Genomic DNA, 26,287 nt, shown 5'->3' with positions numbered 1-26,287 from the left:
CAATTGGTCTGCCCACAATACTCACACAGGTGATTTCAGCACCAAAGACCAACAACTCCAAGAGAGATCTGTAAAAGTTTTAAAGTTTTTTTCCCAGCAAAAATTGTAATAAAGCCACCATATCCCTCTCTGTTGTATCTGGATTTGTAAATTAATATTCCACAACAGCAGAGGATGAATTTTATTGTTTCAGATTAGATCTGACTGATTTAACACTGGGATTATTTTGCATTTCTTCTGCACTTAGAAGATAATTCTACAAAAAACTGCATTTCCCACTTTCCTTTACTCTTCAATACTGTAAAAGTTTTTAAAGGATATGGATTCCTTTTAATACTGCTATGGTAAGATGCCAGAAATTTGACATGAGACATGCACCAAAAAGTAACTTTTCAGAAGCTATTCCAGACCATCTGGAGAAGATGCAGTTCAAGTACAATATAATTAATACCACCTTCCCTAAAATACTAAACATACAGTAGCCTGGCCTTTCCTTTGTGCAATTAAAAGCTTTGAAAATATCAGTCTATTCAGAACAGATGATGAATCACTCATAATAAAACAATTTTAATGTTTGGGGTTTTTTTTTCCTTAAACATAGCAGTGATGTCTTCCTTGAAATTGCTGATTAGAACTTAAAATGCTGGGGGATAACAACTCTCTTTAAGGAAAAGCTAGCATGGAACTCCTCATATCCAATGTGGAATTGTATCCAAATCAAGCAACACATTCAAGATTCTCAACACGGAAATTTTCAAACACTGAAAGTGCAGATGGAAACCATAAGTAACTTCATCAGACAGGAAAAATGCCCCTTATCTCATATTTTGTCATAAATTACTTAAGAAAAAAAATCTGTACCTTGAATCTCCAACAGATCCCAACTGGGGCACAGAAAGTGCAGGCATATTCAGTGGTTTCTACAATGCTTACCTTAAATAAGACACACAATGCCTTTTTCTAGCAGAAACATGAGTTTCAAAGCATGATTTATATACACAAGCCTGCTGTATTGCCCCCATGAAGTATGTTGTGATTCTTAAACTCCTTATAAAATGTCTATAAAGAGCCTACAAAAATTCACTAATGTTGCACAAAAGTTGACAGAACCTCAAAAGTTGCATAGTCCCACCTTGCCCCAATGTACAAAGCCTTTGACACTGCAAAATAAGGTTGTTAAAAACTGTTTGCCTGTGTTTCTGCAGGGAATTGTCTAATTTAAGAACCACTAAATAAGTGTAAATTTCATCTATTATGATTACTTATGAACTGACATAAAATCTGGGAAATCACAAACTCTGGAAATGACCACCAGCCTTGGAAATAACATGGTAAGGATATTAAATACTAAGTAAGAGACATGAATACAGTTTCAGGAATCCAGTAAAATAGAAAACTGCAAAATAAGAAGATAGGCTGGCTTATTTTTCACAAGTAATCTACAAATAATTGTATGGGTTCTCCAAACACCATCACAAAAAAGTTCGTGTAAATAGTTTAATTTATGAAATATTTTAACTTCCAGAAAATCTTCTCCTCCTTTCCTCCCAAATCAATTAACAAAAGTTTTTAAAGAACCTATCCCCAAAGTAAAGTGTGAGTGAATGCCAATAAGCTCGAGTAAGAGTAACATAAACTCTATTGCTCTGTTTGCAGCATTTTGTTACCAGGGAAGAGGAGAAAGAGAAACACTGAGGCTCAGTTTCAGTTATTCTCTGGGCTGCAGTCTTGTCTGTGCCCAAGCACAGAAACTCTACCTTCCTGCTGATGTTTAATTAATCTTCTGATCTTAACTCCTGTGTAATTCCCCAGTGCCTCCATTTCCTTTTTTGGAAGCCAGATTATGCCAGGAAGAAAAGCTGTGAGAGGTTCAATGAAGAGAGAGAACATTTTTGACTTGTTTCTGGGGAACCTTTTCAACCACCTCATTCTGCCAACTGCCCTCCTCTCCTAATGAAGAGGGTTCCAGATTCTCATGCTCAGAGTCAAATAAGGTCAAATAAAATAAAATAAAGGAAAATAAAACTCTGGCAGAACCTGAGCTGGCAAAGCTTCCTCCTCTGTCTCTCCTTGCTCAGATATTACCTCTTTTCTGAGGGCTGCAAACAGTCAAGGCAGAAAGCACTGCTCTGCTGTGTGTTCAGACAGCACCCTCAGACAACAGACTGCAATTACTGCCCTCAGGTCCTGCCCCTACACAAGAAATATACCAACTGTTCAAACACCAGCTCTAATTTGAAGGGGAAAAAATTGTTTTACATCACTTTTTCTAAGAGGTGGTCCCAAATCTGGGGATTGGAGGTTATTCAGCTGAGAGCTGCAACACAAAAATCCTTTGCTCTTGGGTGACTCCTTGGTCACAGAGCACAGCTCCATCCACCCAGGTAGTTTCTTAATCAGATTTTGCTGCCACCCTGTGGCCTGTAAGGATTTTAAGCTCCACAAGTCACACACACACCACCACCCTGACAAAGAAAAACTGAGATAAAATCCAATTCCTTTCCACCAGATCACACGTCTGTCTTGCAAGGCAGACTGCAGAGCTCAACATTACACTTTGAAGTAGTGAAAAAGCCAAAATGCTTTTGCAGATGTAAGCAAGGTCCCTTGAGGTCTCTGCTTATAAAAGACTGCATAAACTTTGCAGTTATCAGATTTTCAGCTGCATGGGAAGTCTGCCACTCACCTATACCACAATTATTTACTATACAAAATCAGTAAGAAAGTGTCTTAAACGAACCAAAATGCCACTGTTAGAACTTGACATTATTCTTTTTAGTATGACTTTCAGTAAAATATACTAACTGCTGTTTTTTCCTCACAGATTGTGACTATTTCAGAAGCTGTTAAGCATGTCATCTGGATCAAAACATCACTTTAAAAAATGCAAGACTTCAAGCAAACATAAATACACCAAATTTCTATCCCTCACAATGGAGGTGAATTGATTTTATGAGACCTGTTCCTGAAAAGTATTCATTTCAGTAAAATGTGGTACCTAAAAATCATGATTAGATACAAATTTAACTCAGTCATATAAAAGTTTGCCTCCTTTTTCCAAATAGCCATCTTAAAAATATGAAATAATGTATTGCCCTCCCTTTTAAAGTTTGGTAACCAAGATAATCACAAGAGAAAAATGGAGGGAGAGCCCAATAACAGTAGGGACAGTGTACACTGTCATGGCCAAGTTATCTGGTTTGTTAGCATGCATATTTATTACTCCCAGCTACACACAAATGATTTTTTGTCTTAAAAATAGTAATAGCATTCAAAGTCCCATCAAAATTGTCCTCAGGCCAACCATACAATACTATATCCCAGAACAGTCAAAAGGTGTAAAGAAGTCACACAGAAAATCTGAAGTTTTGCAAGAATCCTCTAAGATAAGCCACATAAAATGAGTTAAATTGCAGCAATTTTCTCCACTTTATTATACATCTCTCAAATACCAGTATTGCCTATATTCAAGCCATGAGCATTTCCCTTTCTCTTTGTTACTGAAAATTATTTACTTCTCAAATACTCACTAAGACTATGAACAACCTGGCTCTGATGCCCTCACAGGTTTCCCAGACCTTGAATTGCAAAATAAAATACACTCATAAGTGTATTTTAAACTTATTTAAATGAGTGCAGCAAAACTATAACTTTAAGGCAAGGTTAATGAGAAGCAGCTTCAGTTGAGTTTCCCTTGGATTGTTACCCATGTGGCTTGCAGGCAAAGAGCTGTCTGATATAGGAAAAGGATTTGAAGAAGGATGAGTTCCTGCTTCAGGATGCTTGAGGTACTGAAATAGGCTACAATAGTGTTTGGGGAAAAAAAAAAAAAATCTTCAAAGTCTTTCAGAAAGTTCTGACAAGCTTGGAAGGGAAATAAAGCACTTTAAAGTGTTTAACTCCTTTTGTTTTATAGAATGACTGGATCTCATTTTAGAAACACCGTTGCTTTTAAGACAAACACATAATACGCATTTCTTGATTAGAAAAAAATGTTAATAAATAATCAGATTCCCTAAAACAGCTTTGATTGTTAAGCACTGTGTATTCTTATCTCAGAAAGCATCTCTCCAGTTTAAAATATTCCAAAAGCGATACCAAAATAAAAAGCAGAACAAAATAAAATAACTGACCTATATTCACAAAATAATCCTAGAAGCAACTTGGGTGTATTGAATCAATCTTGCCAATAATGTCTAATCAAATTACATTTATAAAAGCATTTCTAATTTGACCATTCTATGCACTATTTTGTACATAAATAAATGACATATAAGTGCAGGCATCTCAAAAAAAAGGAAAAGCACTGAAGATCAAATTCTCAGCTCACACAAAATATTTAGGGAAAGACAACAACATGAAGGTAACCTGTTAAAATATTATGTATGTATTTCTTGAATTCTGCTTCTACCCCCATGCCCCTCTCTCCATAAAAAACATTTACAGAATATTATGAATTGTTTTGTGGATTATAAATCAAGGTAGCAAAACCCATCACAAAAGCCACGTAAGGAACATCCTTATCCCTGAATAGTTGATACTGTACTTTCCAAATTTTTTTCTTGCTTTAAAAGGCATTTTAAAAATCTAGCCACTTTTTCAGGACAAAGCAAATAACTCCTCTAAGTCAGGGAACACTGCCACAAAAGGGAATACTCACTCATATGTAGTTACCAAGCTTTGCTAATTATTATAGTATTTTCAATAGAATAAAATCAGCCACTGTTGCTTTTGGAGACACAGTGTATGTACAGTATTCATGCTGATTATATTAGCATCACATAGTCAGAATTCTAGATATGAAGAAATGTTCAGGAAAGTAGGAAACAGCAGGACAGAACGTGGTTAAGGAATCAAAGTCATGCTTTTACTCCCAGTTTGGTCATCAGCTGCTGATGACATGAAGGAAGTCACCTCACCACATATCCCAAACAGGCTGAATTTTAAAACAGATTTCAAACCACCTACCTGTTTTACAGAGATGCACTGAAAAATTACATATTTTCCTATGAAACAGTCAGGTAGCTTCACCAGAAGAAGGAACAGTTTAACATATACATACATACATAAAACCCCTTACCTTCTCCAGGACTGACAGCAGATGGTAGACTGGTCCAGTCTAGTGTCCAGTTGGGGCATGGATGAGGAGAAAACTTTGCTTCAATACCATTTTCCTATGTGAAAGGGAGGAGAGAAATTAAGACACTGCTCCCTTACCCACAGAATTTGGTAGCAAAATTCCCAATGAATTTAATCAGATGAAACTGTGAAGCACTTTTAGTCTAACAGAAACTAAATAGGCAACTGACTCTACATTATGTGGGATTTAAATTAAGTATTTCGTTTTCACAAGAAATTTTCTTTAGGAAATGCTGTCAGCCTCTGGGCAAAAAATACTGAGAGTTGTGGAACATAATGGAGAGGTTTTTTTAACAAAACTCATTAGGGTTCCTAGATGTTCAAAGCTCTCATTAAATAGTGAAAACCCAACTGAAATGATAGAACAATAAAACCAAACATAAAAGCAATGGGTTTTGTCATCGTTTCTATAAAGATCTTAAAAAGAAGAAGACAATATTGTAATTCAAACTAAAAGTTACTGTGATTATTCAAAATTATTGATAGGGCTTCCAGCAGTCCTATCTTTGCTTGATTCCTGAATTGGTCAAGTAACAGAACAAAAAAGTAGAATTACTTCTAAGTCAATGAGTATCAGACAAAAGATGGGCAAAATGCATTAAACTGTTCAAGGTGTCAGATGCAGCTTCTGCAATTCCAATAAATTTCACCTTTTCCAAATCAAGCAAAGTATTAATATTTAAAATAACTCATTAAAAAGTTTAAAGTACCATTAACTTTGTCACAGTTGGCCTTGGACCACCTATAAAATGACTGTCTTCATTCTCTTCTGCTACTGCATCAGGAACTGCAGAGAGGTCTTGCAGCTGATCTGAAGCAGGCATCAACTCTGGAAGCTGGAGAAACTCCATGTTGCATTTGCCAGCAGCTTTCTTTACTCCAGGTACTTCTTGAACTCTTTGATACCAACTGGATATCAGAGGCAAATTTACCAGATTTTTGCCTTGTTTTTTGATGGACACCTAGCAAAATAAAACAGAAAGGTCACTTGCTACTGTAAATTTCTTCCTCCAAGCCACAAGAAGGCAACAACTACAGAACTGAGCTCAGCTCCACAGCAAGCATGTTTGCTCATAGTATGATGCTAATGCAAAAAGTTGGCTCAGGTCAAGAGTTAATAGCTCAGGTTTCAGGCAGAACTGCCAGCTGGCCATTTAGACTTTATCTGCAGTTGCCATTGGTTTAATAGGGTGAAAAGGTCTGCATGATCAATTTTAATCCTAATTTCAGTCAGTAACAGAAAAACACAATTTCAATCATATTCTTAGTTATCTGCTATTTCCTAACAAGGGGATGATTAAAAAAATAGTAAAGAAAACAAACAGAAAAAAAAAAAAACACATCAAAACCACATAAATGTGGAATGAATAGTGGACTATAAGCGAGGCAATATGGCACCTGAATGCTCTTCCTTTCTACAGGCACCCTGCAGCCCTTAAAAGCTCATCAACTCACAGCTGTTTTGTTGGCAACTGCAAGCCTGAAATACTTTTGATTATGCAGTAGAACAGGCACATGTTGTCCCTGGTCTTTATCAGAGTCTTTGCACTAGATCATAGAATGGTTTGGGTTGAAAGGAACCTTGAAGATCCACTAGACCCATTTCAGCCTCAGCCATTTCAGCCTCAGCCATTCTGTGAAGAAGAAAAATTTAAAATCTTGATTACAGGCAAAGGCAGAAAAGGCTGTGCAAAAGGAGTGCTCCTCCATGCATCTGTCCTCAGCGTGTAAATCACAATTGGTAAAGAACATTTGAAATGACACAAAAATTTAGGCAGCTTTCTTGCAAGCTGTGTTTATAATGTTCTTTGGGTAATCACAAGTAACTAGTAATAGCTAAAGGAGCAAGAGGATGAACTGTGTAATTTCAGTATTTAATTTAATATCCTAATAGTAACACAGGCATAAATGCATTAATTCAGCTAAGGAAGTATTTCAGAAAGCAATTCTAAGAGATGCTGTTACACCTGATAACAAGTGTTCTAAATTGTTTTTTAAAAAGTGAATAGTGGTTTCTCCCAGATGGAGAAGGGAGCTTTTCTTCTTCTAATAATAATTTTAAACAGTTACAACTAATAGAAAGAGTAACAAAGGTAACCTCAGAAAGATAACGGAAATGGAAGGAGGTAATGAAAAACAACTTTTCAGCTTCATTATCTTCTGCTAATTACAGCTCTCTAGTCAGCTCTCCTCATTTTTACTGCATGCTTTCCAAACACGTACCCAGTGAGTATTTCATTATTATTCACACCCTAAAGCAAAGTGGAAGTGCAACTATAATGATTTTTTTTCAACACAGTCCAGGAAGTCCAGTTATAAACATGATAAGTAACATTTTAATACAGAATTAAACTCTGGCACTTCCCTCAGCAAAAGCAGTTTCCACCCACTGGCTGCAAGAAATTTAGAGATGCAAGATACGAAGTTTGGATGACTGATCATTAACCAAAAAGCAGAAATAAAGCAACATCCTACAAGAGCCTATAATTTAGGTAAAACTGAAAATTTAAAAATTAGTTTTTTAGGACAAATCTTGGCGCAAGCTAACAAAAATGTATAATTTAATTTATCATTTGTAACCTGCAGATCACCAGGGCTCAAGGATCACACATGAAATGCAAATTAATAGAGCAGAACAATTTCAATTGGATTGCTGAAATTAATTAAGCATCTGATCCAGAATCCTCTAATGCCTAGCACCAGTAAATCAAATATTACTGTGCAAAGTTACTTTAAAAGGCCTTGGTAAAGTACAGAATACCAAAATACATTCAAGTTCTTAAGACAATAGGAAACCATTTTGTCTTACTACATTTGTACAGCATTATCCATACAGAAGTTGCTGCTAATTCCCACTTACGTGGTCTGCAAAACCAACAAGCTAAGCAGAGATTAATTAATAACTATTTCTGCAAAACAACTCATCATCTTAATTCAAAGGGAGCCACATTAAACTACTTATGGTCTCCCATATTGCTGTTACCATATAGAAATCCACTGAAGGATTTTCATGGAGGATTTTTCTGGGCAACCAAAATATTTCAGCAGTATTTTAATAGTTAATAGTGTTTACTGGCTTTTAATATGCTATTATATTTAAAAGTACTTTTGGTGATCTCACTAATCCCTGTTTTTTGTTTGTACAAACACAAAGACAAGGTTTCTGTTTCAGGTAAAGTTCACGTGGCAGACACAACAATATTTTAAATTAATTTTTTTACCAAGTTCCAGTTCTTAAAAAAAAACCAATAAAATACATATACACCACTTAGTATTTGCAGAGCATCTTACCAGGAACTGATGGATGCATGGCAAAAGCACTATATCTGCCAAGGTAAAATAAAGCCCTTCTGCAAAAATGTGCTCCAGCAGTGGAAGGTCAGAGGTTTTTGTTCTCCTGATGTCAGAGGCCTCCCTGTTGACTGCATCTGGTACTTCCTGGACAAGTAGCTTGGAGAAAGCTAGGCTCAGTTCCAAACTTGGAAGTTCATGTGTTTCCACTGGTTTTCCTTCCTCTGTTGTTTCTTTACCAAGCACAGACACTGCAGTCTTGGCACCTGCCTTCTGTTGCTGAAGTTTTTGCCTTCGAATTTTGTCATCATTGTGTACCCGGACAGGTTCTCCGAGCTTCCTTTCAAGCTGTAAAATGTCAGGAGGAATAGGCTGACAGTTCTCAGGAGATGCCATCAAAAATCCTTCAACAGCCAGGGGTATGCTGATCTCACAAAGTCTGGTCCACTGGCTAACCTGTCAGAAAAATGTATGCAATTAATGTCTCTACAGACAAACAAAGTCCAAGGCACACTTTCATACACTTGAAGCAAAGAAATTCACGCCAAAGGAGGACACTCCAGCTTTTAATATAATCTTTGATCATTCTAAAAAGTCAGTTCATATTACTTTTGCAATTAGGAAACTGTATTTTAAACGTAACAGAATGAACAGTTAACCAGGGTAGCACATTTTTATTCTTATTATTGGCGTAACACTAGGGTGGCTGCATAACTCATGAGAAGCAAAGCCACGACCGATTTATACATCATCTCTATATGTGCCATCTGACAAGAAAACCAGAAGATTACACAAAACAGGTTTTGAGCACATTTATTTTACAGAAATGCATTATATTATTAGTGTTTTTTTCAGTATGCAACACCAAAAAACTCCAGTCTAACTGAACAACACCCTAAAAATACTTTTTTATATATATTCATATGCAGTTGTTTAGCCTGGAGGAGACTCAGGGGGACCTCATCACTCTCTAAAGCTCCCTGCAGGGAGGTTGTAGTCAGGGGGTGTTGGGCTCTGCTCCCAGGCAATGAGTGACAGGAGAGGACATGGCCTGAAGCTGCACCAGGGGAGGTTTAGGTTGGGTATCAGGAAGCACTTCCTCATGGAGAGGGTGATCAGGCATTGGGATGGACTGCTCAGGGAAGTACTTACTTTACATCGATACTAAGAGTCTCCTTCAGAGTATTTAACTGTCAAAATCCTATTATTGTATCTAAGAGATGCACTCACTTCAGCACAGGCTTTTAAGCAGGTCTTCTTAAAGCCTAGGAGTTCCAAAACATCCTTTTTAGATGGATCTGCCTCATATGTTTTCTGTATTATATGCCTTAAGACAACAGACAGACCAGCTCGGCAGAAGTTGCCATCTTTCACAGCCACAGCAGGAAAACAGCAGCTCTGCACAACCACTGGAAGCTGACACCTGGAGATAACATGGACCTCAAGATGACCAGGGAGGTTTTTTGCCACAAACTGACCATCCACATTTTCACCAGTTGGCACTAAGAAAACTTTGAATAATTTGCAGTCGCAGTAGGATAGCAAAAACAGTGAAACAGATGTATGAAGAGGAAAGATGCTATCACTGGACTGATGAGAAAAACCCAAATATAAATGTTCTTCAACGACACTTTCTTTCATCTTCCTCCTGAACTGAAGTTCCTGAAATAGAAATGAGAACACAACATTGGTAAAAGAACACAGAACACAAAAGGGGGGATTTGAAACACTGTTCTTTCCACTATCTTTTTAGTGTAGGACACTATTAAAGACATCCTGTCTAAGTGGTCTGCAGTCCCTTCTTGAGAGAAAGGTGGTGTTTCACATATAGACTGTCCCTTCACATAAAAATCACTGACAGGAAAAAGATCTGTGTAAAATTTCTTATACTTATTACTGTATTTATGTCTTGAAACAAAACACACAAAACCCAAAGAAAATATTTCTATTTATTTTAGTTTATAAACATTTTACAGCAAGGTGTGTTATTTTCTAAAATCAATTACCTCCCAATATTAACCAAATATTACTGAAAAAACAAGTTCCTTAACATGTATCTACAACAGTCAGTTTCCTAATGCACACATCTGTCTTTCTGTAGCAGTCATAAGACACACACACACATATATATGGTATTTAGGCCATGGGAAATAATACTGGTTTCTGTCTTAATATTAATCTAGAGCCTGGCAAAATACTAACTGAAGGTCAAGAGGACAGACAAGAAGAAAAAAACATTCATTTCAAGAATGCTACATGACCACCTTAAACACATAAAGTGATTAAATCAAACAGTAACATAACTGAAATTAGTGTCTTCTTAATATATTGAAAACTTAAATTTATTTTCCTTATACTTGGTCCCATACATTTTCCTATTAAACCATTCCCTATCAGTGTAATGAAAAACAATGATGCAATAATTTTTCTCTTTCACTCAGTAAAATTGTCCATAACTCAGAAATCGTAACTCACTGAAAAGCTTTAGACACTAGATGGCACTCTTAAAACAATCATTATAGAAGTGACTTGTATTAATACTACGAAATCTGAACAGTTAGAAAGCCCAGTATGCTTTTTATATGCATATCTATAAATCACAAATGGCACTGGAACATCACCCATCCAAATAATTGTCTAGATTAATGAGATTCCTGTACAATTATATGAATATGACGTAACTATTTAAAAAGCAAAAAAAAGTTTTCATTTTATATATCCAGATTATTGCTTTTTTTTTTTTTTTTTTTTTTTTTTTTTCCCCCAGATAGATGGGTACATCAGATTCACTATTTTGTGTCATCTGTCACCAGACCTCCACCTCACACCCACCTCAGGTGCGGGAAAACGAGTTTCTCCTCACTGCCCACCTCAGTGGGTGCAGGATAGCGAAGCCTCCTCCTCACCGCTCACCTCAGGGGTGGGAGAGCGAGAGCTCCACCTCAACGCCCACCTCAGAGGCGGGAAAGCGCGGGATTCTCCTCACTGCCCACCTCAGGTGCGGGAGAGCGAAGCCTCCTCCTCACCGCTCACCTCAGCTGCGGAACAACGAGAACTTCTCCTCACCGCTCACCTCAGGTGCGGGAGAGCGAGAACTTCTCCTCACCGCTCACCTCCGGTGCGGGAGAGCACGGGTTTCTCCTCATCTACCTCAGGTGAGAGAGGGCGAGGCCTCCACCTCATCGCCCACCTCAGGGGGGGGTTTGCGCGAGCTTCTCCTCACTGCCCACCTCAGGGGCGAGAGATCGAAGCCTCCTCCTCACCCCCTACCTCAGGGGTGGGAGAGCGCGGGCTTCTCCTCACCGCTCACTTCAGGTGCGGGAGAGCGAGACCTCCACCTCACCGCCCACCTTAGAGGCGGGAAAGCGCGGACTCCCACTCACCGCCCACTTCAGGTGCGGGACAAGGAAGGTTTCCACCTCAGGGGCGAGAGGGCGCGGGCTTCTCCTCACCGCCCACTTGAGGTGCGGGAGAGCGAGACCTCCACCTCACCGCCCACCTTAGAGGCGGGAAAGCGCGGACTCCCACTCACCGCCCACTTCAGGTGCGGGACAAGGAAGGTTTCCACCTCAGGGGCGAAAGGGCGGGGGCTTCTCCTCACCGCCCACTTCAGGTGCGGGACAACGAGGTCTCCACCTCGCCGCCCATCTCAGTTGCGAGAGGGCGAGGCCTCCTCCTCCTTGCTCCCCCCCTCGGCTGCGGGACATCCCATCCCGCTCCTCGCCCAACGCCCCCCTTTCCCTCCCGCATCCCCCCGCCCTCTCTCAGTATCCCCCGCACCCACCTACCGACCCCCGCTCGGCCGCTTCCGCCGCGGTTCCTTCCGCCCCTTCCCGCGCAAGCGCTTGCCCGGGCCCCGCTCCGCCCACTTTCCCTTCGCTCATAGCGAAGCAGCCGTTGCTTCCGGACCCTGGTTCCACGGCGGCACCGGTTCGGTGGCAGGTCCGGCTCTGGGTGGTGGCTGCCCTCACGCACCCTCCTCTCCGGTAAGAGCGCGGGGGTCAGGGCGGGAAACGCGGTGGCCCCGGGGAGGCGCAGGGTGAGGAGGAGGAACCCCCACAGGCGGAGCCGGTGCTATGGGCCGTGGGGGGTTCTGGCCTGTCGGTACCGGGCGGTACGGTCTCTCCTGGGCACACGCGGCCTTGAGCAGATTGGGCCGGGACGGTACCGGTTCCTGGAGCCCATTGTGGGGCGAGAATCAGCGGCGCAGTGCGTTCCACCTCAGGGCGCTGAGGTGTCTCGAGCTGCCCAGCCCGCCCTGGGGCGGTGCCGGCTCCTGGAGTTTGGGTTCGGAATAAGTGGTCTCCTGCCGAGAGGAGGTTCGGTTTCTCCTTTGCCGTGGGGTCCGGTCCCGCGTGCGGTTCCGTGAGGCCGTGGCGTGCGTGGGGGGGGAGAAGCGGTTCGGAAGGTACAGACCAGGCAAATCGGGGTGATTTATTCGTAATATAGGGCATATAGCTCTCAACCATAGTATAGCATACTTTAATTAAAATAATAAAAGTTATATGTATTATAAAAATTAGTAAAAGTTATAAAATTATAAGTTTATAAAAATATAAAAATAAAATTTAAGAAGTATTAAGCGTTAATTTTTTTTGAAGAGTGACTTTCAGGTGAACGACCTTTCCTTCATTCTCAAAGGAAATTTTTGAGAGAAATTTCTAGAAAGTATGTTGCTAAGGATTGGGCCATGGTTTTGGTGTAAGAAATTCAGTTTTAGCTAAAGTTTGGCCCTTTCTCCAGTAAATCACTGTGAGGAAGCTATTTAGGGAATTTGTAAACCTAATAAATTTTGGTAAGTGTTGAATGAGGGAAAGGTAAGAACAATAATGGAGGTACAACAACTTTGCCAGTAATTATAATATTTTGCCAATATTATCAAGTTGCCGTGTGCTGGCTTAACCACCAGTTTATGAATGAAAACATGAAGGAATGTAATTTGATTGTAGATTTAAAAGTATCAAACCAGTGTTCTTCTCTGTAAACACCTGGAAAAAGCCACTACCAAAACCAATAATTTTTCTTTTGGACTAGGCCAGTTATTAACCTGTTTGAGGGTTGTTATTGTGGTCTAGTAAAGAGAGTAGATTTATCAATTTATTTTTTTTCAGGTGTAGCTGTTTTGGGGACAGTGTATGCCTAAAAGATATAATTAGCCCTTAAGAACAGAGAAAGAATTGCTGTGATTTCATATGCAAATACAGGAAACCCTGTTAAGATTTGGATTTTACCAGCTCCTTTACAACAGATGCCTTTAAAAATCTAGAGCTAGAAATTAATGTGGAAAGTGTTAACTTCAGAAAGACAAAAGTGGAATCATTCCCCTTACACTTTAAATAATACAGGTGCCCTGAACTGGCTGCTAATGACTGTTGAGGCCACCTGCTCCTTACTTACACAAGTGTGTATTCCTGAAAGAAGCCTCAGAAAAGAACTTAAAGGATGGTGGGGTTTTTTAACAGGAAATTATTCCATAGTCCTGAAGTGGGTGGTTTAATTCTACTGTTTTCATTCAACAAAGGATTTAGCAGAGTCCTAATTTAAGATTATGTGGTACTTGGCATATTCACGGAACAGAGAAATGAAAGTGATTACCTACTCACAGAACTTAGGAGCAGCTTGAAAATTTATCAGATGTAGATATGTTAAAATAAAAAAAAAAGGGTATGTGCTTTCCATGAGCATTGAATTCACTTTTAGTAAACATCAGAGAGAAACTGAGTTGGCTGGATGGGGCTTGCACTGCAGTCTCTGCTTGATCAGTGAAAAAGCAGAGTAACTGGTATGTAGTTCTTACTAGTAGAAGTTCTGTGGCCACCAGAAAGTGATTTGACAGGTAACAAAGATGAAGGAAGAGAGAAAAATCCTCTTGAAGAGGATTCTTAACTCTCTGCTGGGTCCATTGATAAAATCCCTATGAAGTCTGCTGCATGTTGAACTCCTTGATGATCTCAGTCAAGTGATTCTCTGGTGTCTTGTGAAAGCTCAGCATGAGGTAAAGGTTCCTGGAGGTTTCTAGGCAAGTGTTGAAGGAGCAGGCTGCCACTGCTGGTGTTTTGGCCAGAGAGGTAAAAGTTCACTGCCTTGAATATCAAAAGGAATTTATCAGAAAAAAAAAACCTTAGAACATCCAGCTGGAGAAAACTGTCCAGGCAGTGCTTTTGAGCAGAGCTGATGAAAGCCTTGTCAAGCGTGCCTTCTAGATTACTGTATAAAAAAATAAAATGTCCTGATGTGTTTCAAATGAGATCTGAAGGGATTATTAACAATGCCACCTCTTAGCCATTTTAGAAAAGAGCAGGGAACTTCCCTTCCCATGTTATTTTTAAATTACTACTTTTTAATTACTGATTAAGCTAGGAAGCAATGTTGTAGAGAGAATTTCTGGTGTAAATGCAGTTCCTTAGGGCTTTTGTTGAAGAAATTAACAGAGGAGGCTCCAGAGTGCAGGAATGTATGGCTATGAAGCAAATATTTTTTTGTTTTAACTTTTTCTAACCTTTTCCTCACTTTATTCCATTTACATGGACACTGTGGCTTCTTAGAGTCAGTACTTGACATGAAAACCTAGGCTGGCACGAGAGGACTTGAAGAAATCAGTTACAAATTTTCTTAGTTTCAGTTGAATTTAAAAATGGATAATATTTTAAGACTTTTGGTATATATCTGTAAAATCATACTAGCAGTTGTTTTTCTTATTTGTTGTGTTACAGTGAGCTTCTTTTCAGAAGTTTCAAGGTTAATCTTGCTATAACTAGGGTATTTTTCCTTGTTATTAAATGAGCAGTGAGGTAGAAATCACAGTGTGCAATGGTGTTAAGAAGGGTATTAATTGCTTTTCTTGCAGTTTACACTTATTTTCCATACTGTTCAATATTCTCTATGATATATCAAGACTATGGAATATTTGTTCCATTTATGATGAGTTTAGTTTCTGAACATTAGATAGGCCAAAGAATTAATTTGACATCATATCAGCTATAAAGCCAAACTGAAGTTCTGCAGCTCCAAGGTTCACAGTCAGTCATCTTCTAATGATGATAATTAATTCCCATATGATCCTCATTGTGGTTTAATAAAATTTCATTTCACAAAAAAATACTCTTCTGTGAGATAGTTAGCCACATGCTGCTTTTGCTTTGGTTTACACAAATAAAGATGTTACTGTTTTTCTTTCCCGTTTGATTTTGTTTGGGTTTTTTCTTCCTACAGAGACACCACTATGGCTGCTACAGTGAATTTGGAGCTTGATCCCATTTTTCTGAAAGCTCTGGGCTTCTTGCATTCAAAGAGTAAGGATTCTGCTGAAAAGCTGAAAGCACTTCTTGATGAGTCTCTGGCCAGAGGAACTGACTCAAGCTATCGTCCATCTCAGAAGGTATTGGTAGTAGAGGATAGGTTGGGTTTGGATGTCTTTCTAAAACTCCTGCTATTTCTAATTTGTCTTTTATAGCTGAAAAGTTAAGAGAAAATCAGAAATTGAGGAAAAAGAGAAGATAATTATGGAATGTTCATATTCCTTATTCCTCATTTATGCAATGTAATCTGTTCAGTTAATTGAATTTAGTTATAAAAAACAATCTCTTTACAGGTCCTGGCACACTAATAAGGTAAAAGAGACACTCAACACTATTGCAAGTGTCACAGCTTTGTCATAGTACTTTTTGTGTTCACTTTTATATCACCTTTCTTGAATTTTTATTTGTAAACTGTTATACGTGCTATCTAAGGTAAACCCAAAATGATTTCTCTCCCTAGTTACAATCAGAGCTAAAAGGTCTTTAAAATACAGATTATTTTTGCAGCAGATAAATACAAACCAAAACAAGCCACTGACTGATAAAGCTGGATCTCTTTTTCTTGAGATTCTGTGGATTAACTCGTACGAGGATGAAAAACACCAGATAGTTCAAAGCAGAAATGATTTGCAGGCTGAAACCATTGCCATTCTATGGACAAATGTTATTTTCTAACTACTGAAAATCACTGAACACCTGCTAGTGGGAATAATTTGGTTCTGAGATGAGAGTACAGAGATAACCAAGCACAGGAACAGCCTCATATTGCTACGTATTACCATATGGATTATGAGGTAGTGTTCTCCCCCAGGATGCCTAGAAGTCAGCCTGATAGGTTCTAATGATGCTCTGCATGCTGATCCATTGGCAGTATTTCATTTCTACCTGCACGTGGTTCTGAATAACTAAAAGACTCTCTCACTACTACAGCTTGCATCTTGCTTGTACTGTGTGGTCTAACTCCTTTCTATTCAAATTGTGAACTCCCTGAAACCTAAACTGCAATTCCCTCTAGCACAGGCCTCAAAACCCTCTGTGGCATTGCTCAAAGAAGCATTGGGTTGTGGTTTAAAGAGGAAGCAGGGACCTGAATAATAGTGCAAAAAAAAAAAAAAAAAAAAAAAGGCTTGGGAAGCCAGTTCAGAGAACAGCCTGTCCTCTGGTGAGGCTGAGGCTTAGGCCAGAGGAGGACAACTTTTGTTCTTCTCTTTTCAATGGGTCTCTAGTATCAGCTGGACTGCAAAGCTCAGAAATGGAAAAAAAAAGTACAAAAGTGCCATGCCTTACATTCTCAGGCTGCGTGTTGCCCATGAAATCCAAGAGCAGAGTGAGGAGCACAGGATTACCACAGCTGGGCAAATGAAGAAATCCATTTCTGACTCTGGATGAAGCAGAAAGTCAGCAAAATTAAGGAAGGGGGCTGAAGCTCAGCCCCCATCTTGTGTACAGCACAGAATTATTCTCTTTTTACCAAGCAGGAGGGGACACACCTTTTTCAGGCACCTTGGTGTGATTGCTCTCTCATTTATAGACTTGCTTATTATCCATTGCTGACACTAATGCATCATTAATAAGAGCTATTCATTTCTGTTGAGATCTAAGTTTATTAATCTGATAGGGTAATATGGACTGGGATTAAGTGGAGGTCAATATTTTTCTCCATGAGGAAATGAAGTATTGACATCTGGTGACATCAGGTGTCAACTTAAGATTTCAGCCAATACTGAATTTTTTCTTCAGGAGTATCTGAAAATTTGTGACCATTATCTCTTTGAATTTTAGAAGCAGAAAAGTTTTACCTTCTAATAAATGTTTCAAAGATGATCTGTCTTTGGAAAAGAAACATATTTTCCTCTGGAAAGTAAGCAATAAGGGCAGCTTTTAGTAATTGACTACACCTAAAACACACAGATTTGTCAGTGTGATATGAAAATATTTAAGAAATACTTTTTTTAAGAAGTGTAGTTAGTTGTTTGCCTATCCTGTTATCTAACTAATTGCAAGCTAGGAAGTAACTCGGGTATAGGGCTTACCTTCAGTTTTTGTTTCTGTTTTTAGGAAATAGAGCAACCAAAAGTATCTGTGTCCAAACCTATTTCCAGTAAGCAAGAGCCTAAAGCTTCTTCTAGTTTGTCTTCTGGCAACAACAATGGCAAGCCTACTGCATCAGAGAAGGTGAAAAAAGAAACAGAAAAGAGAACTGCTGATAAAGTAAGTAATTTTTCTCCTCTAATGAAATAACTTGATTAACAAACTTGATGTTTTAGACAAAAGCTCTCCTTTTTAACTTGTGTAAGTCAGCTTGTTTAATTGGGCATAGCTATCCAATCATTTTGATGTTCATACAGTCCAACAGAAGTATTTTTATAATTACTTTTCTCAGTGTTTTCCCTGCTCATTGCAGGGAATTGGACTTGATGGCCTTTAGAGCTCAAATCCAGTTCCAATACAAACTGTTCTGTGATTGTGTTTTAAATACCTGGTAAGAGGTTACTAATGTGTAGAAATTCCCCAAGTTTTTTTCAAAGACTGAGGTGAAGTACAAGAAGTGTACTTAAGCCTGTAGTTCATGAATACTTTAAAAGAAAATACGTTGTGTGTATGCTGCAGAAAGTACACCTTTTTATACTGCTGACCTAATTTTTCCAGCAGTTTTCTTATTTAAATCATACCCATTAGCATTTTGTGTTTTCACATTGTCTATGTGTGTGTAACAGATAAAAGGGGATACTGCTGAAGGAGCTGATGCACCCAAGAAGCCCAGACTAGAGAAGCAAGAAGCTCGTTCCTCCCCTATTACAGTTCAGACAAGCAAGGATTTATCCATGCCTGATTTATCCAGCTTTGAGGAAACCAGTGCTGATGACTTTGCTATGGAGATGGGATTAGCCTGTGTTGTTTGCAGGTAAGCCCAACAGTGCCAACTGCAATTGTGTAGTGACTTTATTTATTTTATTTTTTTTTTATACTACTGAGCTAATGCTGCCTTGAGTTTTTTATTCTGGAAATCACTTAAGCACATATCTGAAATTCATTATACATTTAAGCATCATTTGGGAATTAAGAATGGTTTCTTGGAAATGGAACCTTTAATGAGAAAACCTGCTTTTCTTTAGGAAAGGGCAAGGGAAAAATAATAAAAATAGACATGGTGGACTGGAGGCTAAATTTCTGTTGCTATAGCTAATTACACTGCTTAGCAAATGTGAACTGATGAGATTTCATGTCACATTATTCCTGTGTGTTAGCTCAAATGCTTAATTTCTTATTACAGACATTGAAAAAGGGGAGAACAGTTAAAACATTTGAAGTAGGAAATAAATATTTTGTGTTTACCATTCTTCCTGCAAATTCCTTTTTTGCTGTCTTTTAAAGAGACAAAGTTCTGTTAAGCAGTATGTTAAAATGTTACTAAAACCAGTATGGTATTAACTTACTTGGCAGGAGGGGTTAAAGAAAAGTTTTGTTTAGACAGTCTGGAGCTACTCTGGATTATTAATTCTGCATCTTTGCTGGCAAAGTCAAACACAAAGGGGTAGTAAAAATGCCTACAAAATAAAGAAAATGCAACCATGTGCCTAGGATGGCCAAGGGTTTCCTTTTAAAGGCATAGGTCAGGTATGTGCTTCCATTAGATATTTCACAAGAAATGCTTAATTTGGTTGATGAAGACTTCCAGCTAATCATCAACACACTCATGATCTGGGATCCAGGCTGATTAAAGTAGCTCACATCAAGCTGATGCCAGAGGGAGGCAGAGGCATAGCAGGGAAGGAAGGAACCTGTTGGAAAGAGGATGGCAACAGCCAACCAACACTCAGGGTTTGTTTCCATTTTACATGAAAACTACTGGAAATGAGGTCATGTAATAATCTCCAATACTGGACAAGATGTTGAATACTTGTGCTTCAGAATTCCTGAATCCAACACTTTGGATTAGACACCATTTGGTTAGACAGAATGGCACTAGTTACTCATCACCTGTCAGCCCTTTTTGAGCCAAAATAAGAACATCCCAAAGCCTATGAAATATAAAAGCAGTGGATGTTCTGTAAAACAACTCATGTATAAATAGTATTTAGAAAATTTTTACTTTTTAATAACTCAGTTATTGAATCAAATGTGAATGAAAACATCAAGTCAATTTGCAGAGTAAATGGGGATCATAGCTAAAAGATTTATGTTCACAAGTTAAGAACCAAGCTGCAAGCTGTGGGTTCACAAATGCAAAATTCCTATATTGTAGATGTGCCATTCATTTTTGATGGATGTAAACACCAAAGTACAGATAAAAAATGTTTCTTAAGTTTGCTAATTGTCAAATACATTTTCACAGTGATAAGGAGTATTGACTGTTTGGGGTTTTTTTCTTCATTATTACCAAGTTTTAGGCATAAGGAGAGGAGTATTAAAAATAACTGCACTGTCTCCAATACCTGCAGATCTTAGAAAAATGACTCACCAGTTAAACTGCTCCACTTTCTTCCTGAAGAAGAGAAGTGCAGTTTGGAGATGATGGTGAATTCTGTCAAAAAAAAATTCTTTTAAGAAGCCAGGTTTTGAAAGAACCATGTTATTTTTTTATGAATACTTTTTCATTTGTTTTCTGAAGGTAAATCACAAGGATTTTTTCTCAGTCACCATATATTTTTAAAATAAGTCTGGTTTAACTTGTTTCTGGGCATGAAGAATTCATGTTTTTTTATTCAGCCTGGGCTTGTTCTTTGAAATTTTAAAATAGGGTGAATTTCCTCCCATGAGACATGGGGTTGAAATGCCACTGCTTTGCTCTGACCCAGTTTATTTAGGAATAATAAACAAAACAGCAATTGAAATATCCTGCATCTAAAATAATGGGCTGTGGAATTTCAGAAAGGTTTCTCCCTCTATTTTTAAATAATCTGCTTAAAGGAGAAATATTCCTTAGAAAATGTTCTACTATCCACATGGACAATACCTTCAGACTTCATTTTCCTGTTATATATAAAAAAAAAAAAAGGCATTACCTTTCCCCACCCATCTACAAATAGAGTTTCCATGGTTACCTGGGTACCTGCTCCTCAGAGAGATAAGGAAAAGCAGCTTAGCAATTAAATAGCCTGATTTGTCATCTGAAAAAAAAAAAAAAGCAATCCTTAGGAAAATGGTCTTTGGCTAATTCACAGACATCCTCCCAGTCGTGTGTGTATCACTAATTTGTCATTTATACAGCATGATTACTTTCACCAGAGGCCCACACAAAATTAAGTCCTCGTCACCAGCTTTGCATCACCTCCTGTTTGCTTCAAGGCAGGAACTGCACAGTTAATCCTTCCTATTCCATCTTTCCACCATTCTGGCATTATCTCAAAATTCCAAGTGTCTGTTTGTGCAGTAGGGACCAAAAGGGTGGCTAATGAAAAGTCTTTGAAGTAGCCTACAGCTTGGGTGATGATGCTTTTAAATCCTGTGGCAGAAAGCACTCTTAGAGGCTTGTTGTTGAGGAATTTATTTATTTGTTCTTGAGCTGTACTGCTCTGAAGCTTACAGCAGAATTATCCAAGTGTAAACTATGTCTTTATATGTTAATATAATGAGGAAGCCATAATTGTTACACAGTGACATAGCAATAAAATGCCCAGGTGAAGCAAAGCAGGTGAGGCATTTCTAATATAAAAATCAGGGAAGTCAGGAGTGTCGTATACACATGTCTAATAGTATTGAAATTTTAAATTTTCTTGTAAAAAAAAGTACCTTTAAAAAATCCAGAAGTTCTAAATTACTTATTAGGGAGAACTGAGGCAGGAAGAAGAGGATTACATTTCATTGCCACAGGTAGAAAGTACACGTGAAAGCAAAAATAATTGTTTTTTTTTTTTTATCTCGAGCCTTGCAAAATTCGCTACACAATTGGATAATCCTTTAAGTGCTTTCTGCCATGATCTGTTCTTAACCATTTGCTCTGCAGGCAGATGACAGTTATTTCTGGGAATCAGCTCGTGGAGTGTCAGGAGTGCCATAATCTCTACCACCAAGATTGCCACAAACCTCAGGTGACAGACAAGGAAGTGAACGATCCTCGGCTGGTGTGGTATTGTGCCCGCTGCACCAGGCAGATGAAGAGAATGGTAGGAGCCAGTTTTTTGTCTCATGTGAGCACTGTTTGAATGCAGCAGGCTGCTTCTAATACCTGAAATTATTTTAGGGGTTGCAGGAATCTGTGGCATTGTGTTGGATGACTGTGTCTCTCGGCAGTGCTTCCCTTCCTGGAAGTCTGTGGGTATTTATGCAGCACCTGAAAGAGTATTCTGTAATGTACTTCTTAAAGCCTTTTAAAGACCACAAGTTGAGTGAAGGGGTCCTGGTAGACAAGAAGATGACCATGAGCCAGCAATGTGCCCTTGTGGCCAAGAAGGCCAATGGCATCCTGGGGTGCATTAGAAAGGGTGTGGTTAGTAGGTCAAGAGAGGTTCTCCTCCCCCTCTATTCTGCATTGGTGAGGCCACACCTGGAGTATTGTGTCCAGTTCTGGGCCCCTCAGTTCAAGAAGGACAGGGAAGTGCTTGAAAGAGTCCAGCGCAGAGCTACTGAGATGATTAAGGGAGTGGAACATCTCCCTTATGAGGAAAGGCTGAGGGAGCTGGGGCTCTTTAGTTTGGAGAAAAGGAGACTGAGGGGTGACCTCATCAATGTTTTCAAATATGTAAGGGGTGAGTGTCAGGGAGATGGAGTTAGGCTTTTCTCAGTGGTGACCAGTGATAGGACAAGGGGTAATGGGTGTAAATTGGAGCATAGGAGGTTCAAGTTGAATATCAGAAAAAATTTTTTTACTGTAAGGGTGACAGAGCCCTGGAACAGGCTGCCCAGGGGGGTTGTGGAGTCTCCTTCACTGGAGACATTCAAAACCCACCTGGACACGTTCCTAGGGGATGTACTCTAGGGGGCCCTGCTCTGGCAGGGGGGGTTGGACTAGATGATCTTTCCAGGTCCCTTCCAACCCCTAGGATTCTATGATTCTATGATTCTATGAAGAGTGAAATGGGATTATTTCCTACTTGGTAACCACCAGTTCAGTTTGTTTGGTTTTTTTTAATTTCAGGTCATCTCAGTTTTTACTAAATGCCTACCAAATAGCCCTACAGTTTTAATTTTCTCAGCTTTGGACATGAATGATGGTTTTCCTGTAAGACAAGACTTAAGTCTTGAGTGTTCTCAGGCTCAACAATAAGATGAGAGTTGCATGTTTCAGGAAAAAGAAAAACAAGCAACCTTTATATTAATTGGTCTACATGTCAATCCCACTCATTATGAGAAGCAAACATCAGAGTCAAAAAGCATCTTTGGGTGTGTGAAGCATTAAAACATTAACCAGTAGTTCATGTGACTTCAGTTCTGACATTCCAAAACAAAATCCTTTTACACAGCAGAAAATGTATTGTCTTGGAACTATTCTGTGATAACTTAGCAACTGATCTGTTGAAATGGCTCCACTAAGAAACAAGAAAAGAATGAAATACAAGGTCATGGCCTAAGAGTTGTCATCACTGGGTGAAATATGTGATTATTCCAATGATCATCAGGCCTTTTGAACTCAGGAGTGTTGGCTTGAGGTCAGTTACTGTGCAGGAGAGACATTGCAGTCATTCAGTGTTTGCATTCATTTTTTTAAATTTTTGTTTTTTCTTCAGTGGAAATTCTTCCATTTTACCTGCCACCTCTTAGTCTCATGTAGCCTACGTTCTGGTACTGGATTATGGCTCTGTCTTCCTCAAGTTGACCTCTCTTTGCCTTATTTCTGTGTAGGCCCAGGGCTTTCCTATTCCCTAAGTGTCAACACTGCAGCTCCTTCCATGCTGAAATCCCCAGGCTTATTCATTATGCTTTATTCTTGGACTCTGTGCCCAGGACCATGCTTGTCACTAACTCCACAACCCTATTACCTTACTTCTCAGCTTGAAATTGTAAAGGCTAGATTGCAATCTCATAATTCTCATGCTTTTTGTAACAGTCAAAAACAGTCAATGTTGTGGGGCCCATAATTAATTAGTTTGTTTTTTTTTTTTTACTCCCTACCAGACTCAGAAGACACAAAAACCACCTCAAAAACCAGCTCCTGCAGTGGTTTCAGTTGCACCAGCTGTGAAGGACCCCTTGGTCAAGAAGCCAGAAATTAAGTTAAAACCTGAGACCCCACCAACTTTTCTGTTCAAGAGAACAGAGGTCAAGGTAATGCAGTTTAAATTTTCCAGAGGAAGAGTTTACATTTCACTGCATAGATTGTCATTTTTTTTCCTATGGGACCAATCTCTCCTCATGAGATCCATGGAAAATAGTCTGTTACACTGCATCACATGGTGCTTTTGCACTGACACTAGAAGAGTGAGGACAAAGCCCTGCAGTTTAAGTCCCAAAAGCATGTGCTGATTGAGAGTGGTTTTATATTACAAGGGAGAGACCAGATTTTACTCTACAGATTATTTTATTTTTTAATAATCAATTGCATCCTGAGCTCTGTCCAAAGAAGCATGGCCAGCAGGTCAAGGGAGGTGATAGTAGGAGGTGTCCCTGCCCATGGCAGGGGGGCTGGCACTGGATAATTTTTGAGGTCCCTTCCAGCCCTGACAATTCTCTGCTTTTGTCTGGCATCCTTTCCTTGTTAATACTTCCAGCTGCAGGGAAATGTGGTCCCCTGGTTGTTTTTGGGTGAAGAACTGAAAAATCTATCTCGGATCTGTTCCTCCTGCTGTGATGTGCTGCACAAATTGCTGCTGCAATAAGAATGCTTTCTTTGTTTTAGACCTCAGCAGGAATTTCGGGGAACTCAGCCAGCACCAGTGTTTCCTCTTCAGCAACCAGTGGCCTGACAGGCTGGGCTGCTTTTGCAGCCAAAACCTCCTCTGCCAGTCCATCAACAGCCAAACTGGGATCCGCAGCACAGAGCGCCAGTGGGAAACCAGCAGCTTCTCCAAATAACCAGAAACCTGTGGGTTTGTCAGGGTTGGCAACTTCCAAAACAGGGCTGGGGTCCAAAATAACTTCGGGCAGCAGCAGCAGCACAAACCCAGTTCAGCTGAAGCCTCCCCCACCTCTGACTCTGGGGAAAACCCCTCTGAGCCGTTCGGTGAGCAGTGACAACGTCAGCAAAGTTGGTTTGCCAAGTCCCAGCAGTGCCACCCCCAGCAGCAGCAGTCAGGTGAGTGGTGGGAATGGGAGCAGTGGGACTGCTGGGAGCAGTGGGGGCAGCACCAGTAAAGCCACGGCTGAAACTGGTAACCAGTCAGCCTCCCTGAAAGGCCCCACCTCTCAGGAATCTCAGCTCAATGCTATGAAACGGTTACAAATGGTGAAGAAGAAGGCTGCTCAGAAGAAACTCAAGAAGTAGTATGGATGCCTGTTGGTTGTGCACCATGGGAAAGCAGTGCTGGAGTTTCTCAGAGAAAATCCTCCAGTTCCTGAAGAATTGGTTAAATCAGGGAAGCCCGAAACCTACAGGAGGTCAAAATTTGGGTAATTCGAGTATTCCTTCTGACTTTGCAACCTTGAGTTGAATACGTTGGAGGGATTTGCTGTTACATGCTCCTGGTTTTTAGCTCAAAGCACTGAAACTTGAAATTGTAAAAGTTGGGTATTTGAAGTATAAAACCAAAAGAAAACAAAAAAAATTTTTTGTGGACAATAAATTGAACTTGTTGAAACTGTCATCCTTAACACTGTCAATAAAAGTATTATTAATCTGGGAAATTGTTGCTACTTTGACCTCATTTTCCAATACTTTCAATGCTTCAGAGTTGTCTGTGTTGTGCAGAGGTAATTAAGTTTATCCCAAATTATACAGTTCTTTAAGGAAAAAGTATATTTTAATTTCAAAAATTAACTGTTAACATGTTTTATTTAAAGTGAGAAATTCAAGTGGTCTGCCTTAATTTTGTGTAGTGAGAAACTTGTAGTTCTGTAAGGGAGGAGAAAAGAGCATTGGCAGAAGGTGAGTGACCCCTAAACTATCAAAAGAGCATAAGAGCCAAAACAGTGTTTTCCAGCTTTTTTTTTTTTAATCAGTGGAAAACCTTAGCATTGTCCTTTTGAATATGAATGGAAATAAGTGGTAGGCACTTTATATTTTAATTAAACATTATCTGATTGAACAACATTGTTTTGATGGTGTAAGAGGGAAAAATAGAAGGAAATGAAGGGAATTGTCTTAGGTGTCAGGAAGTTGTTTTTTTTTTTTTACTGGCACACCTGAAACACAGAAGGCATTTTGATTAGCTAGAATATTTCATGTTCTTAATTGTTGCTATAAAATTCACAAGCCTTGCACACAAATATTCACCAGTGTTGCCTACCCACTTATCTTGGAAAGTGAAGCCTCCAGGCTCTTAACCATCATACAGGCTATGGTAGAACAGTTATCTAAAATTACTGCTTTTCCATGTAAGGAAAGAGCAAAGGAAGTAGTAACTTGGTAGTTGGTAACATTCTTCAACACTTCAGAAAGATAAAACCCCTTTTCTAGCCCTGTCAGCTACTATGTAAGATGGAGGAGTTGTTAGTTGTTTGGGGTTCTTTTTTAATGTCTTTTA

The 26,287-nt window shown here is 39.3% G+C and overlaps 2 protein-coding genes across 3 annotated transcripts in view; one reads left to right on the top strand and one right to left on the bottom strand.

The window, feature by feature from the left end:
* GSTCD (glutathione S-transferase C-terminal domain containing) overlaps nt 1-10,372 on the bottom strand; it is a 31,638-nt gene extending 21,266 nt beyond the window's left edge. Inside the window, exons 1-4 of one of the 2 annotated variants that reach the window (XM_071742614.1) lie at nt 9,661-10,372; nt 8,431-8,886; nt 5,850-6,101; nt 5,081-5,174 (exon numbers count right to left, since the gene is read on the bottom strand). In XM_071742614.1, coding sequence (XP_071598715.1) covers nt 5,081-5,174; nt 5,850-6,101; nt 8,431-8,886; nt 9,661-10,071 — 1,213 coding nt within the window. In that variant the 5' untranslated portion in view covers nt 10,072-10,372. The remainder of the gene's footprint in view (nt 1-5,080; nt 5,175-5,849; nt 6,102-8,430; nt 8,887-9,660) is intronic. The other variant, XM_071742612.1, reaches the window with a different exon arrangement.
* Nucleotides 10,373-12,301: 1,929 nt separating this feature from the next.
* Nucleotides 12,302-25,448, top strand: INTS12 (integrator complex subunit 12). Its single transcript, XM_071742611.1, has 7 exons — nt 12,302-12,416; nt 15,643-15,808; nt 17,787-17,939; nt 18,446-18,633; nt 21,676-21,835; nt 23,784-23,933; nt 24,505-25,448. The coding sequence occupies exons 2-7, from the start codon at nt 15,653-15,655 to the stop codon at nt 25,087-25,089; spliced, it is 1,392 nt and encodes a 463-aa protein (XP_071598712.1). The 5' UTR covers nt 12,302-12,416; nt 15,643-15,652; the 3' UTR covers nt 25,090-25,448.
* The last annotated feature ends 839 nt before the right edge of the window (nt 25,449-26,287 follow it).

The sequence above is a fragment of the Heliangelus exortis genome, chromosome 4 (assembly GCF_036169615.1).
Source record: "Heliangelus exortis chromosome 4, bHelExo1.hap1, whole genome shotgun sequence".
NCBI classification, from domain to species: domain Eukaryota; kingdom Metazoa; phylum Chordata; class Aves; order Apodiformes; family Trochilidae; genus Heliangelus; species Heliangelus exortis.
This window is presented reverse-complemented; position numbering and strand designations above follow the sequence as displayed.

Bases quoted from the DNA above. Each gene is read 5' to 3' on its own strand.
- INTS12 (XM_071742611.1), top strand. From the start codon at position 15,653: ATGGCTGCTACAGTGAATTTGGAGCTTGATCCCATTTTTCTGAAAGCT. The intron at 15,809-17,786 runs GTATTGGTAGTA...TTCTGTTTTTAG, and splicing joins GCTATCGTCCATCTCAGAAG to GAAATAGAGCAACCAAAAGT. The intron at 18,634-21,675 runs GTAAGCCCAACA...TTTGCTCTGCAG, and splicing joins TTAGCCTGTGTTGTTTGCAG to GCAGATGACAGTTATTTCTG.